Source organism: Lepisosteus platostomus, chromosome 11, assembly GCF_059453375.1.
Source record: "Lepisosteus platostomus isolate fLepPlt1 chromosome 11, fLepPlt1.hap1, whole genome shotgun sequence".
In the NCBI taxonomy this organism is placed as follows: Eukaryota; Metazoa; Chordata; class Actinopteri; order Semionotiformes; family Lepisosteidae; genus Lepisosteus; species Lepisosteus platostomus.
Window position 1 is genome coordinate 44,508,366 of NC_142621.1, and position 15,288 is coordinate 44,523,653.

Genomic DNA, 15,288 nt, shown 5'->3' on the forward strand with positions numbered 1-15,288 from the left:
GTTTAAATTCTTTTGTACAGCTGCTTAGTAATTAATTGTAATAATTGTACTTCTAAGAGCAGCCTTTGGAGAATGTGTTTAAAGGGGAACTGCAACTCTGTTTTGTATTTTGGTCTTAGAAACTATCAGCACTGATGAGTGCATTTCAAGTCACAATAAAAGGTAAATGTACACAGTAACTTGTAAAACCTCCCATTCATATGAGAAAATAAACAAAATTTCTAAGTATGCGAAGCACCATAGTCTGCGATTCGGAACAAGGCAAACAAAATTTCTGGTGACATTGAAGCGGTCCTATCACATTGTAAAGAAGCAGGCTTGTGAATACATCTCTTTTAATCCATCAGAAATATTGCTCTGGACTTCAAGATGGTTCTGCCGATAAATGGTACTTACTTCTTAACTCTGCATGTATATCACGTTGGAACATTTCTGCAGGGATATGTCTGCTGCACAACCTGTTCTTATTTGTTTGTACATCACAGTACATTAGTCATTTCAGTGACTAGTGAGCAGGAAAGGCCACATCACATCACAATTTGTGGGAACTCTCACTGTTGCCAGTGATGAGACTAGGGGTTTGTAACATCACAGTGACTCAACCAGTTCATAATTTTGTGCTTAAATTGAAATTTCTCAAATGTTTCTATACCGTAAAAGAATTTATTTTGTAACCAAGATTTAATGAGAAATTGAGACGGCAGTTACCCTTTAGTGCATGGACTTACAGTACTCTGGGACCATACGTGGATGTATCTGGAGAATAACATTTTTACAAAGATAAAACTCTATTCATTTTTAAATTAATACACTTTTAATTAATGTCTCCCTAATATAAAACAAAATGTGTTGAGTCATTAGTAGAGAATGCTCAAGCACTTTCTATTAATTAAGCTTTATGAGGAGGTGTTTTGTATTCTCAAAGTTTTAGAACTAAAATGGGGAAAGTAACATGAGTTTTGAATTTCCCGGTCATAACTGTAGTTAGAGGCTTTGCATCAACACAGTGTAGAGTATTAGTACTCTACACTGTGCAACAGAACTAATACAGTGACAGTGTTGTGCAATAAAGGTAATTCTTTAAAATATTAATACAATCAGCTGTAAATGAGTCCTAAAAACATAGTTCACGTTTCCTACACAGTGTCAAAATGAATGTTTCCAATTGCTCTCCCAGAACCGAAGAACGCCGGTGAGGCACACATGAGAAATTGTCCAAGGCCTGGGCGTCTGATTTTTTCTGCTGTCACACTTTGTGCTGTTTTCATATGGTACTGACATATTTAGTTTAAAGCTTATTCATGATCTCGCTAATCCTCACTATCACCAAGTTAATAAAGTGAGCAAAGTCTGACTTAGCATAATGATAAATCAGAGTGTCTCATGTTGGATCTCTTGAAGAATGTAGAGGGCAAAGAGAGACTGGAAAGCTTTCTAATTTCAAGATGATGACAGATGAGCTCAAAGTGGTATTTCCTTTTTACGGTAACACAGAAGCTCCAGCCTGATCCATCATGGCCATGTTTATCTGCTTGCTGTGTGGGCAAGGAGAACCCTATCACCAGCAAATTCCATTGTCAGGGCCAGAGCAACAGAGTGCTTGAGTGAGCCGTGTGCAGTCTTCTTGAAGCCCTGCTTCTGTAATCCAAACTTTAGTTTACAGAAAACATCTATGAGTTTTTAATTTTTATATTAACCAGCAAAAATGTTATTCCGAATTGAGCAAGCTGCAGCACTGCATGGTTCAATAGTATGAAGTATTTGCCCTATTTTAAAATATATGTATAAAAATAGTAATCATTCTATAATACCCACGTTAACTATTAGCTGCTTTTTCTTCCACATACACTCAAAGTCATGAATGTTTCGGAGGTTCCAAGGTAAGTCTGGTTTAATTATGTCATTAAGTTGTTTTCTGCCCCTTCAAGGCTGTCTTTAACTTCTGTTTAGTCAACGAAAATGTCTTTGATTTTGATTCTAAAGTTTTTGCACTATTGATAGTATTGGAGTTACTTCACTGTATATCTTAGATTGGGATAACCTGCTGGGGTTTTATAAGCTCCTGCTTTGTGTGGTTGACTACACACAAGACGTGAAGACTCGCTACATCTCACTATATCCCTATACTTCCTACATCCCCACACAGGGCTTTTCGCCTGTTCTCTTCTTTGCTATGAACTATCATTCCATTTGGGAAGGGAATGGGAAGTTAGTGCCACCCCTGTGTTTTGGTCTTGTTCCATATCTAAGGGATGTTCAGTGTTTGGTGACCCAATTTGAGATGAGCTCTGTGCCAATTAGAAATCTGGTCAATCGGACAGTCACATATTGGTTACACTTTATGAATTACTGTACGTTGGTGGAGATGGAGGTTTGTTTTAAGTGCCTTGTACTAAATAATTCCATTGTACTAAAACTTTTAAATCTTGTCAAAGCTTGTGAATACAGGGTCTAGGGTCTTTAATAAACTTTGTTCAATTGAAGAGCACTACTGTTGTTTTCTTTGATGCAAGAGTATGATATATAAAGTACATAATGTTCATTATTATATTGGCCATTTAAGCCTCAGTCAACAGTTTTATAGTAAGTGTCTTAGGTGGGTCCCATGTCTGTTTTGTCTCTTTGAATAACTATAAAAATAAGTTTCAATGGTGTAAAATCTCGGACGTAGCAGAAGAGGGGTTATTCTTCAAATTGGTAATCAATCTAAAGCGCGTTACACGCTTTAAGATTTTTTTTCCTAAAGAGAGAAATTTAGGTTTGTCATGAGGGACTGGTTTTGAAGCTCACCATTAATTTTGTTGAGATTTTGTCTCCCTGGTAACTAAGTGCGTCTTGGCGTTATTTATATATTATGTACCGAACTGTTAACCCTGTTGGATTTAGACCTTGATGCAAATCAGAGAGGCGAAGACAAGAGCTGCACATAGGCGGAATCGGAGCGAGTGCGCAGTGATTCCAGCTGAGACTCTAGAGAGACCACGGCTTTTTGTGTTCTTTATTCTTATATATCGGTGTGTGAAAAGCTTAGGAAACAGGTTTGACTGAAATGCTTTAAATCTGAACCACATATTGATAACTTGAAAATCTGAAACTACGTTGTCATTGCTTCGTAGGAAACAATGCATTGAGCAGAATACTGACCTCAGGGCTCGTGTTTTGCTAAACGCAAAGGGTGACAGTGTTTACAAATGACGCACGGGCTGTATTAGAAAAAAAAGGTTAACAAAACTACGGTCAGGGGGGATTCTGAACAGTGTAAAATAGGCTCTCAATGACACTGGAATGCGAAGTGGGTGTTCTCATTTCTTCTCCGGTTGAGCTTGTGAACTAAACTTGGAGAATCCTGAATAACTCTTTTGGGTCTGGACGGGGAACAGAAGGAACCATGAACATATCGACTCATTTTAACTTCACGACCTCAACTTGGAAACCGGAGTCAGTGATCATCCCCTTGGTCTTTTCGCTCATTTTCCTGGTTGGGACTGTAGGGAATAGCCTGGTTCTGGCCGTGCTACTCCGCAACGGTCAGATGAACAACAATACCACCAACCTTTTTATCTTGAACCTGGGAGTTGCGGATCTGTGCTTTATCGTTTTCTGTGTCCCTTTCCAAGCCACAATCTACACCATGGACGAATGGATCTTCGGTCCCTTGGTGTGCAAAGCTGTCCATTTCTTCATTTACCTCACCATGTACGCCAGCATCTTTACACTGGCCACGGTCTCGCTCGACAGGTAGGTAAGCGCACATGCTGTACAGTAGTACAGTATGTACAGTAGTTCGCCTTGCACGGCGCTTTAACCCAACACCTTTTAAATTGCACTTGTAGGTCTCTCTAACTGAAAGGATGCCAATAATATTTTCTTTTCCATTTCTCAGCTGTTTAGCTGTCAATGGTCGCAACGAGGAGTAAATCCTTTATATCTGATGATGTCTTTTCAGCTGCGTTAGGGAGGTTTAACGAACGTTTTGTTAGCCCGCTATACGCATGGGTTGTAAAAATGAATTTAAGATTTATTATCACAATTGAAGTAAACGTAAGTTATATTAAATTACACTGCGTAAACTGATTCCACAACGTTTAGAACGTCAGTACCAATAATAATAATAATAATAATAATAATAATAATAATAATAATAATAATAATAAACTGCGATTCGTTTTTCAAAGTGATTTTCAAAGCCGTTTGGCCCGGAGTATTTTTACCTTAAGTCTAAACAGTCAAAGGAGACAACGCTCAAATGAAAAATTCAAAACGTTATTAATTTACATGTACAGAACAATATATAGAGGTCATTAAAAAGTTAATGAAATACAATCATTCACATGAAAAACAAAAAACACCACCCGATTTTAGTCTGATTTGTATGATGTTCATGGTTTCATGGTGTTTTTTGTTTTCTTGAGCAATAAAAGAAGTTATTTTCACTGTCAGCATCAGGGTATTAATCATTGTATGGCTCTCAAAATGCACCTACAGTACTGACATTCAGACAACACACATTAAGTGTGCCTTACTGCCATAGGAGTTTATTTCAAAAGTGAAATTTCTATTTCTGGAGTGGATCTAAGAATAAAATATTTCTCTTATTTCTGTTTTTTCAATACGTAAACTCTGAAAAGCCTTGGGACAGACGTACTGTATGTTATACGAATATCCTGCACGTTTTTTAACAGCTCTTTAGGATTAAAAAAATAAAAACTGGAAATAATAAAATAGTATGTGTTGGTTTTCTCTGTATTGCAGAAACGCTATTCGGTGAAAAAGTCTACGCAAGCTGGATGAGTGGGTTATCGTTTTTGTTTGTCTTTCTTACAATTTTCCCTGCTGTTTTTCTAGGTACCTGGCAATTCGCTATCCTCTCCGCTCCAGGGAGCTGCGGACTCCCAAAAACGCGCTGACATCAATCTGCTTCATCTGGGGGCTGTCACTCATCTTCTCTGGCCCCTACCTAAGCTATTACAAGCAAATCAACTTGAACGGGACTGTCGTCTGCATCCCAGTATGGGGAGTTCCTCATCGCAAGGTCATGGATATCTGCACCTTCGTCTTCGGGTACCTCATCCCTGTGCTCATCCTCAGCCTGACCTACGCCCGCACCATCCGCTACCTGTGGACAGCTGTGGATCCTCTGGAAGACATGTCAGAGTCCAAAAGAGCCAAACGCAAGGTCACCAAGATGATCATCATTGTGGCCGTTCTCTTCTGCCTGTGCTGGCTGCCCCACCACCTGGTCATCTTGTGCCTGTGGTTCGGCTACTTCCCCCTCAACCAGGCCACCTACATCTTCCGCATCCTCTCCCACCTGGTTGCCTATGCCAACTCCTGCCTCAACCCCATTGTCTACGCCCTGGTGTCCAAGCACTTTCGGAAGGGCTTCAAGAAGGTCTTCAGCTGTATCCTGCGCAAGAAGGTCATCAACAAAGTCCACGTGGTCCAGGTGGCCAACACGGTGAGCACAGTGGACGCCGGCTCCACTGAGGTCTCACACGTCAGTGAGCCCCAGCCCCAGACCACCACCGGCAGCCAGGACCCCGGAAGACTCTGGGGAAAGACGGAGAAAAGCAGCTATCGAGGAAAGTCACCCAGCACCTTTATTTCCTTCAATGTGACATAGCTGCACCCGAGCCTCCTTCCTGACATGCAGCCTTTGAAAGAGCAATGTTGGAGAAGGGCATTCTCCAGCACTCAGAACGCATAAACAGAGATTGATCAGACCTGATTGTGTCTGACAGTAGCCCTTTTCTTCTCCTTCATGAGAGTAATTAAAGAACTTTCTCTTCTTAGGTTTGTGTAGTTAAGGCAATGGGTTTCTCAATGCAGAGTATTGGGTGCTCACATCCAGCAGGCAGTCTGAGTGGGTGGAGGAAGCACATCAGCCTACTGATAATATATTGTCCTGCATTTCTCTTCTTCATTAGGTGTCAAGTTCAAATTTAAACTGTTCTTTTGTGAAGGAAAAAAATGTACAAGGAGGGTGGATTGTGCAATTGTTGCAGCTGAGCAGATGCATGATGCTGATACCAAATAATGTATTAAATTTATTGCAGAATGCTCCATGAGCATCATGAGTTTCTTAAATGTGGAAGGAAGTGTTTATTTCTGTGTTTCAGTGATGCATTTTAATTTCTTCAGAACTGGGAGGTAAATGAGGGTTTATGGGCAAGCAGATTTATCTACAGTATGTTATCTAGCCCGCTTTTTTTCTTGTTTTCAAAAATAGTAGCCAGAAATTAAGAGAGGTACTCTGAAGCCAAACTAAATAGAAAATAAATGGGGTTCAAGAAAATCTTGTTAGTTTCCAAAGAGCAGGTTTTCTCTAGAGAACTGTGAAGGCTTTTGGGCAGGTGCTGTTGGCACAGTGGCCTTCAGTGAGGTACTCTGAGATAAAACACTCAGCTTGTTCTTAATTGCTGTCGTCCTGTACATCAGAGGTAATTAAGCTGTTCTAGGTACCAACTGTTCATGGAAAAATACAGAGTTGCAGTCCCATTTAACTCTCTGTGTTGACCTAGACAGCTCTTTTATGCATCGGTAAGAAAATGTGAAAGTGTTATTTACTGGCTTGTAACAAGATTTCGCAAAGTGATTCTTTCTTCATGTGCAGTGAATTGCATAGATTACAAGCTTTTGTTGAGTATTACCATTAAAGGAAAGCCAAAGTTTTTGTATTGCATTACACATTAATCAGTATTTATTTTTTCATTTGATAATAAGTGTTAAAAGTTTAAGAACAGTATTTTGTTTTTACTTTTTTTTCAGTTTTGTTGATCTACTGGGAAAAGTCTAACTCAACATGTCTACGAGCACTAGTTATTGTTGCTATTTTTAGTATGTAGTTATAGATATAAAATTTGTGTCAACTGTTTACCATGCAGATCAACTATAACACTGTTGCTCCTGAAATAAATTACTCCCAAATAAGACTTATTGTGATCTCTTTTAGCCTGTGACAAAGTTTGTATATGATGTGAATATTATGTTTCTTAATGAAAATAACACCCAGAAGTGTGTAATTTAAAAAAAGAAAATAATAATTGTTAATTACATCTTTAGGAAAGTTACTGTGCTTCTTCTCCCATTTTGACAGTTTAATTTAGCATCAAAAACTAATGAGTTAGGCATGTTTTCTGCATGTTAGGCACCTTTTGTCATTTTGTGGCAAAGCATGAATTTGAAAAAAATCCTTGATTTAAATACTTGTTTTTTAAAATTAATCCCATATATACAGTAAGTACTATATTATTTTCTGTCTTTCAAACCTTCTTGCATGTACCCCCCCATTGAAAATGCAGAAAGAGTTTATAACACTAAAGGTAAATACTGTAGTTCTTTGGAAATGTAATCCTTTTGATAGTGGACTCTCTTATTCTGAATACCTTTGCTCCATTTTAAATCGGCACAGTGATCTGGATTAAATTCAGTGACTCTATATTAACAGTATATAGTCAACTATATTAACAGCCAAGTGCATATTTTAATTACACATGAGAATAATCCATTTCCTTCCACCACAGACTTGGAAAAACAAGATAATGACAATTATTTGATGGAGTGCATGTTCACAACCATGAATCTGTCCAACAGTGTCAGCTGCTGTTATTTATTGATGTTACTTTTGGTTTGTAAGTATTTTAAGGGGGAAACGACTTGACTCGGCCAGTTAAGCTTTTTAATGCACATTTGTGGTTATTAAATGGGCTTCCTTGGTGAATGAGGTGTTCTGATTATGAATATTTATGTAATTTCTTTCATTACCTCAAACAGTTATGTTTCATTTGTCCAGTGCTGCTCATCCAGAATGATCTCATGTGCAGGAACATGTCTTAACTGGCTAATATAAAAGATGATGATAATTCCTTGCATTTCAATAATTTACAGTATGTCCCCCAAGAACTGAAGGCTTCACATACAGGAGCAGACACACTTTATTACCACTGAAGACCAGCACCCACCTGGGTGACATGTGACAACCACTGAGCACCAGTAGCTCCACTACAAATCAGACCAGGTAATAAAAAATGAGGGTTTTTTTCAATTTCAGGGGATCTTTAAAGAGGACAGATTGTGCAGTCCTGGAGTGGAATTTATCCAAGACTTCAAGGTTTACTAGAAATAACAGCACCCAAGAATTAAGTGTACTGAAAGGTCATGGAGTGCGGAGAGTCAAGATTTGGCTTAACCCACTTAGCTGGGGGCTGACCTCCTGGCCACAGGTTCGAGAAGACTGGGTGCACTCCTGCAGAGTGAGGAGTGACCAAGGGGCAGCTGCAGAGGTGGAGATGGACTGGAGTCTGAATACAAAAAGACATGCAAGGGAAAGAAGGGGATCACGCACAGTATAGTGGTTCAGAAGAGGAAATGACAGCAAGAGTCATTGGGAATTACTGACAGCTGAGTCTGATTGAACTTCACTGTTGTCATATCTCCCGAATTTTCGTTATAAACTCCATTTAACATACCAACTTTACTGAGCAAGTACTCAGGACCTCTGTTTAATTTTACGCAGGGGACACTGCCTGATAGGTGGCTTTGCTTATTGGTACAGCCTGCAGTAAATCCAGTATTGCTGTCATAATAATCATGATCAGAACTTGCTTATAATCACTGGAACATTATTGTACTTAATATTTCAAAACAGATGGGCAGGCAGTTTCCCAGGGTACAGTTGGTCAGAAAGTGTCCCATTATTTCTTCCTTCTGCTTCATTTAGCTCATCACTTGCATACAGTAAATGCCACTGACACGTTGGCAAACAGGTGATGTGACAAAGTTATGCCATGGACCAAGCGTGGCTTTGTTTTCACTGCCCACAACAGTCAGACAGTAGATATTGATCTTTCCATACACTCCTCTTGATTGCTTAAATACATCTGTTCACTTCTGCTCAAAGTACTTAATGTGTGACTGGAGACGGGAGACTACATTTAAAGAGACTGCACTTTACCTTTGTTTCTTCCAAGTGCACTTTAGAAGAAGGAGAACATGTTGATGAAGGAGAATAGATAGACAAATCAGTTTGACCACATAACAAGGATTATATGATTTTACTTCAGTACATCATGATTTAGCTACATTAAAATTACTTGACTGCATGTGAACTAATTAGCTACAGGTGGCTAGCTTTTAAAAATTCATAAAGAGCAGGAACAGGGCAGAGCAGGTGATTACTTTAATCTCTGCAAGGCCTGGGTCACACTGATCCTCTTCAGTGTTCAGGGTTGGGTAACTGCATCTTAAAAAAGACTCTTGTCTTGGCAGTTACACTTTTGTAATGCATGAAATGTGAAAAGTGATTTTCAGAGATGGATGAGATGAGTATTGTCTATTTAATTATAGTCTAATATGAAGTCCTCCAATCTGAGTATATCTTTGCAGTTCTGAGACTGAGGTGTCCACATTGATACTGTTGTTGTATTACGTTCCTGTTGCTTTGTAAGTGCAGAAAACCATACTGTGTTAAGAGAAGAACACATTTGCCTTTGTTAAAAAAATTTAAACGGTCTGATCAGGACGTCACTAGATAAAACATTGTTTGAAAATACTGGGCATGGGCTTTTTTGAAAGGCACTACTCTTTAGTCTTTAGTGTGTTCCAGAAAAGTGATTCATTCAAAGATAAGAGAAGATTTTGTGTGACACTAAATGTGCTATATTAAATCCCTGAGATATAGGGTCTTTATAAACACTCATTCAGGTATTTATTTTTGTGTGCGTTTTGCATTTGATATCTGTCGCTGTGTTCCTTTTTCTAGGTGTACCAAGTTGTTCTGCAGATTAACCAATGTAATCATCTACTGCTCTTTTACTGAAACCTACTGCATCCACCAGAAAGAACTGACTTTACATTGCTAGTTTCCAAGAACATGGCTAGGTTTGTGTTAAAGCTCAGAGGGGGGGTCACACTTAATACTAAGTTTGTAATAGTTGTTAATGATTCACATTTCATTCAAAAAAATTCTGATTGTTCATGTCACAGTACCTATGTTTACAATCATGGATAATACCAAATTCATTAGGCCTGAGGGTTGCAATTCATTTGGACATAGAAATCTTATAATATCAAATTTTGTTATTTAATTGTGTATATGAATTACACTTTGCAGATGGTGCTGTTGGGGTTTAAAATATGAGCGGACAAATCGACAATTATGTGTACACTCGGTTTTGAAAAACAAGCTATGAGTGCCTGAGTCAAACCCAATGTCTCATCGAGGTCCTTATGGTGTCGAAAATTCCATCATCCTTTTAGTAGATTCATGGACTGCCGCAATGCTATCCAGGACCTAAGGGCTTGGAAACTAATGTAGGATAAGATAGCCAGATTTCAAAAGTACTTTATTTTGCAATGCAAATAAGTCTTACAAATTCACACTCTCCTACAAGCTCTTACTTGTTTATTTACTTTCGTAAACACCTGCGAAATAAAGCCCTTTAATAAATTCATAGCACTGAATTTGCAAAGCATCCATTAATTGCATAGACCTAATTAAAACTGAGAGCACTATCTTTCTGGATGGGTATGCTGGCCATTCTCATTTCGCTCTTCTGGAGATGAAAAAGCAAGAGTTGATTTCTTGCATAGAGAAAGAAAACAGAATATTACTTTGGTAGCCAATTATCTGCCTTGCATCTAGTATTTATTTACTGATTTTTTGTATGATGGATTAAGAGTCCATTAAGCTCTTTGTTGCAGTGTTTGGATCCTCTGCACTTCAAGTGACACTCCATGGAAGATGAGTGGAGCTCTCACAGACCTACTACTTTAAGCCCAGTAGTTCTCCTTTAATGTTTCCAAGCTTTGATCGCAATGAGGTCACCAAGATGCATGCAGTTAATAAGACAGTTCTGTGTTATACAGTATGTGTATGTATAGGGTATGTGTTTTAGTTGAGCAAATTGCAATGAAGTAGATAGTTCTACTGCAAAATGTGACCAAAGCAAAGATGTCTGAATTAAACAAATTTAACCTTAATTAATCTCTTTTTTTAAATGTTAAGCATAGGCAACAAAAAATAGCAATGAAACCTTTTGATTAATTTTATTTTCAGATTTATTTTGATTTTCAAAAAAATCACTGCCATTGTTTGAAGCCACTGCTGATCAACTCTTTGGTACTTTTTTACCAGCTTTTTCTCAGGGAGAAAATCACCACCAGGAGTTAAACCACGTCACAGCTTTATCTGATAAGATCAGTGTGAAGTCTCTGGTCTGGCTGAACATATTGGGTTTGAAATACTTTGATTTATGCTTGAATTAAGACTATCAAAATTGTTTTTCTTTAAGGTAGACGGTTCTCCAATCCCAGACCATAATGAAAATAATGTTTGTATGTTTTCAGTCTGATGTAAAATGTGTGTCTTGTTTTATGGCTCCCTAGATACAATGTTATCAAATTTGAAATAAAAATCCTAGTAGATTGTTAATGGACCATAAAATCTGTCCTCTTAACCCAGAAGAGCCATTTTGGTTTCTCTGAATCTGTCAGTCTGATGTTTACTTTATTGCATCTCTAAGGAGTGTGAGATGCTTAACAGAGTTGTGCATACCGAAACTGCAAGTTTCAAGCTACAATTTCTTCCAAACTTCCAAAGTGCAATAATTTCTCAAGCTTTGGATCATTAAATAATACCATATTAGGGCATCATTTTGTTTGGAGAAATGCTTTTGTTATACCATTTCCAAACTAATGGAGAAATACTAAAATGTAGTATCTCTGCTTTGTTCAAGTATTTTCAGACTGGTTTTAGGACTCTTAAGGTTGCATAAGCAAAATAGAAAAGGAACAGCATTTTAGCCTTAACTGTTTCATACAGAGTGTTCTAGGAAATCATCACTTCTTCTTTCATTTGGGTTTTCTGTTGTGAGAAATGGCTGGGGCCTTTTGAAAAAAAGTAATATAACTTGAACAAAGATCAATGTAATTGATATAAAGAAGAGAGAACTAACATGTTAGCTACAACCAAAACGCAATGACAAGAGCTCCTTCTACCATAAGGCTCTGCCAGTTAAGCTTGAGGAAACTATTGATTAGGCTGCCTAGGACTGAAGGACATGAATGTAACCAGATACTGTACCTATGTCCCCAGCCTACCTCTCATTTGATGATACCATGATACCATCTCATTTGATGGGGGTTCTGGGGTGTCTGTCAAGTGTATGGTCACCAATGAGACTCCAAGATTCTTATCTGCTCACAGCCTCCTTAGGAGGATTTAAGCTTGTTTTCCTTTTTAAAATGAACAAATGTAGATAGTAGTCAGGGCTTCGGGGTTTATTTCACTAATCCTTAATAAAATCTCAGAAAACCAGAGTACAGCTGGGTTCAATGTAAAAGAAAGAAAGCCCTTTTGACACAAAACACAGAATTGCTTTTCAGGGCCACTGTGGGTGAGATGTAAACAGTTTAATTGAATTCTGTGTCAAGATTTTCCAACGGTTATCTGAGTGTTTTTTGACACTATAAGCATTTAACAGTGCATATAGTGTTTGTACTAAAAAATCCCCTTGGGAAATATACTCATCTTACCTTGTACTAATGGTAATTTGTATGCAATAACTACTACATGCGACTACTACATGAGGCAAGTCATCAGAAAATAATTGATAAATAGTTTTTTAATGTGTATTAGTGAATTCACAACCATTTCCCAATTAAATATTACCTTAAATCAGAATTCACTTTGTATTTAATTGTATAGGCATGTCTATTGTATAGGATGTGGTATGGACATGTAGCAGGTCCAATTTCAGAAAAAATGTTTTACTGAAACTCAATAACTATTAAAAACTTAAGCCAGGTATGTATTGTTGAAGGGATTTTCTCAAAAGAATACAGGAAAGGGGAACAAATGGTGACATAGCACAATATCAAAGCAATTATTTTTTATTGTAATCCATAGGCATGAAAAAATCCTTTAATGAAGTTTCATATCCAAATATTTAGAATAAAATAGTCACCTATAAAATGGTATAATCTGAAGGAAAGTTATCTCAAGAACACTTTTGTTTTCTGTCATTATGCTATTCCTTAGAGAGCTCTTACTGAGAATGTGTTTTTAGAGTTCATAGTTTTGTTAAAAAGAGTGCTTGGCTCTTTTCCATCCTTTTTAGTACGCACTGAGCTGCAAATGAGTCAATTCTGATTCTTAACAGACTCTGAGAAAGCCGTGGAATGAGGAATTAGGAGAGACAGAGAGTAGATGGATCTGTACAAACATTTAAAAAATGAAAAAAATATATGTGAGGTGTTGAGAGAAAGACAAACACGCCAGCTTGATTTACCATACAGTATGTCTGTTTCTTACTCCTAGCAGATACATATTGTTTGACTTGAGAGTATCACCAACCCCTGATATCATCAAAGAGCTCACCATTTTTAGAAAGTAACAGATTTCTGTACAGTAGATTTGTGCATTATATTGTAAACAGCCTTAAGTGAGCAATGTCAAAATGCTCAGTATGTACTGTATCTAGATATACAGTATAAATAAAATAACCAAACCAGGTAATATGAAAATATTGAGAATTTAACCAGGTCAACTGAGAATAAATTCTAATTTACAATGATAACTTGAAGACATTTATACAGCAGAGGGTATTTACAAGAGCAGCTTAAGTGAAGTACTTTGCGCAAGGGTACAACAGTCCTGATGTTCTTCCTGAGTCCTCGGCTCAGAGTTCATAGCCCTAACCACTACTCCACACTACTGCCTAGGTAACTGTTTTATTTCTTATGTGTCAGTGGTTACATAATGCAGCATATGTAAAAAATGCTAAATAAAAAATGACAAAACAGATGGTTCATAAATATAGAGTTTAAAATGTGATTTAAAATTGTTATTCACATGCTCTGTTTTCCTTTCTAAGCTATCCTCCTTAAGAGCTGCATGGTCAGAGATGTATCTTTTTGAAAATACAATTTAGAGAGCAGGCTATTCCTTACTCTTGTTGATTATAATGTACATTTGCTTTTTTATTTTCTGTACGTGGCTGTGGACCATCTCCTTTTAGATACAGCTGAAATAGCATGAAATGTGACACAGAAGGTACGCAATGTGAGTGACATTTTTAGAAGCTGAACATTGTGACACAGTACTGTCCTCCTATCCTTTAGGTCTTATTAAGAAGTGCATCTCTGAAGATTATGTGAATTGGGCTAATCTTGCTAAATTTCAATCATCCAATGACTGTCCTTTTATGACCAGAATAAATAGAACAGGGATCTCAATGTCATTTCTGTTTTCTTTTCTCTGTACTTGTATCAGCTTTGTCAGACTTTGACACATGCCAGAGCAGAGCTCTGAAACAGTTTGATGGTGGGCTAATGTCTGAAGCTAGATTAACATTCTGGGACCTAAACATAACTTCTCTATTCGGAAAGCAGTCAAGAAAAACATTGGCCAAGGCCTCATCTTGTGTACCGCTGTGTACAGCAGCTATAAAACACTTTGAGCAAAGAAGTGGCGTGGTCACATGAGAGCTGGACATTGTAAATGGAGCATAGCATTCTCTGCATATAAAATAATAATATTATGTCTTCCAAAAGCCAACAGTTCAGAGACTCTGTGTCCAAATAATCTGAAGATTATAATATCATAAAGGTAAAAAATCAACAAAGAATACCAATATCTGAGTCTTTTTGCTGGATGTTGCTACTTTCCTGAGACTGAAGTAATGTTAACAGTTCTACCAATTAAAAATATGTTGAATTAAAACTCCAACATCTCATAACTACAACTAAAACTGCATGCTTTCCTTATAGCCAAGAATACAAAACAACATCGTCCAGATAAGAATCAGGTTGCACACTTATTGTGCATGCAGAAACCCACTTGAACACTCCAAGTCTTGGTTTCAGCATGGTCAGCCTCTCTTCCTAAAGGGTGTACTGTAAGCTGCTAATGAAAAAACTCTCCCCAATTTAATACAAAAATGACAGGAATGTGCCAGCTTTACATGTTACCACAGATCACAACGTGCACTATCAGTAGCTTATACTCTAAATGGTTGAGTTTAAAACACCAACTGGGACATGTATCTTTTGGGACACAATATGTTTAAGTATTTCCAAGATTTTCTTTATTCGTATTTTTGATACTGTTTCGAACAGTTTCTATGCATACAACTTTTTTCCAATGACAATGATAACGTCGTTAGAGACTTGAACCTATCGCAACTCCCGATATATCACAGCCCGTGTTTGTCTGATTTGTTTTTGTTTGTCTGATATTACGATTGAGTGAAAAGGGGCGGGGGGTCTAATTTACCTCACGTGTTTGGC

General features: G+C 37.6%; 1 protein-coding gene across 1 annotated transcript; it reads left to right on the forward strand.

Annotated features, from left to right (window-relative positions):
- Positions 1–1,750: 1,750 nt before the first annotated feature.
- Positions 1,751–6,932, forward strand: LOC148652783 (galanin receptor 2a). The gene is made up of 2 exons (XM_088599938.1): positions 1,751–3,738; positions 4,846–6,932. Exons 1-2 carry the CDS (start codon positions 3,389–3,391, stop codon positions 5,621–5,623), a joined length of 1,128 nt encoding a protein of 375 aa, XP_088456064.1. The 5' UTR covers positions 1,751–3,388; the 3' UTR covers positions 5,624–6,932.
- Positions 6,933–15,288: the final 8,356 nt, after the last annotated feature.

What these genes read in the sequence shown, in the direction of transcription:
- LOC148652783 (XM_088599938.1), top strand. Translation starts at nt 3,389, where the DNA reads ATGAACATATCGACTCATTTTAACTTCACGACCTCAACTTGGAAACCG. An exon ending in GCCACGGTCTCGCTCGACAG is followed by an intron (nt 3,739 to 4,845) that starts GTAGGTAAGCGC and finishes CTGTTTTTCTAG; the next exon opens with GTACCTGGCAATTCGCTATC.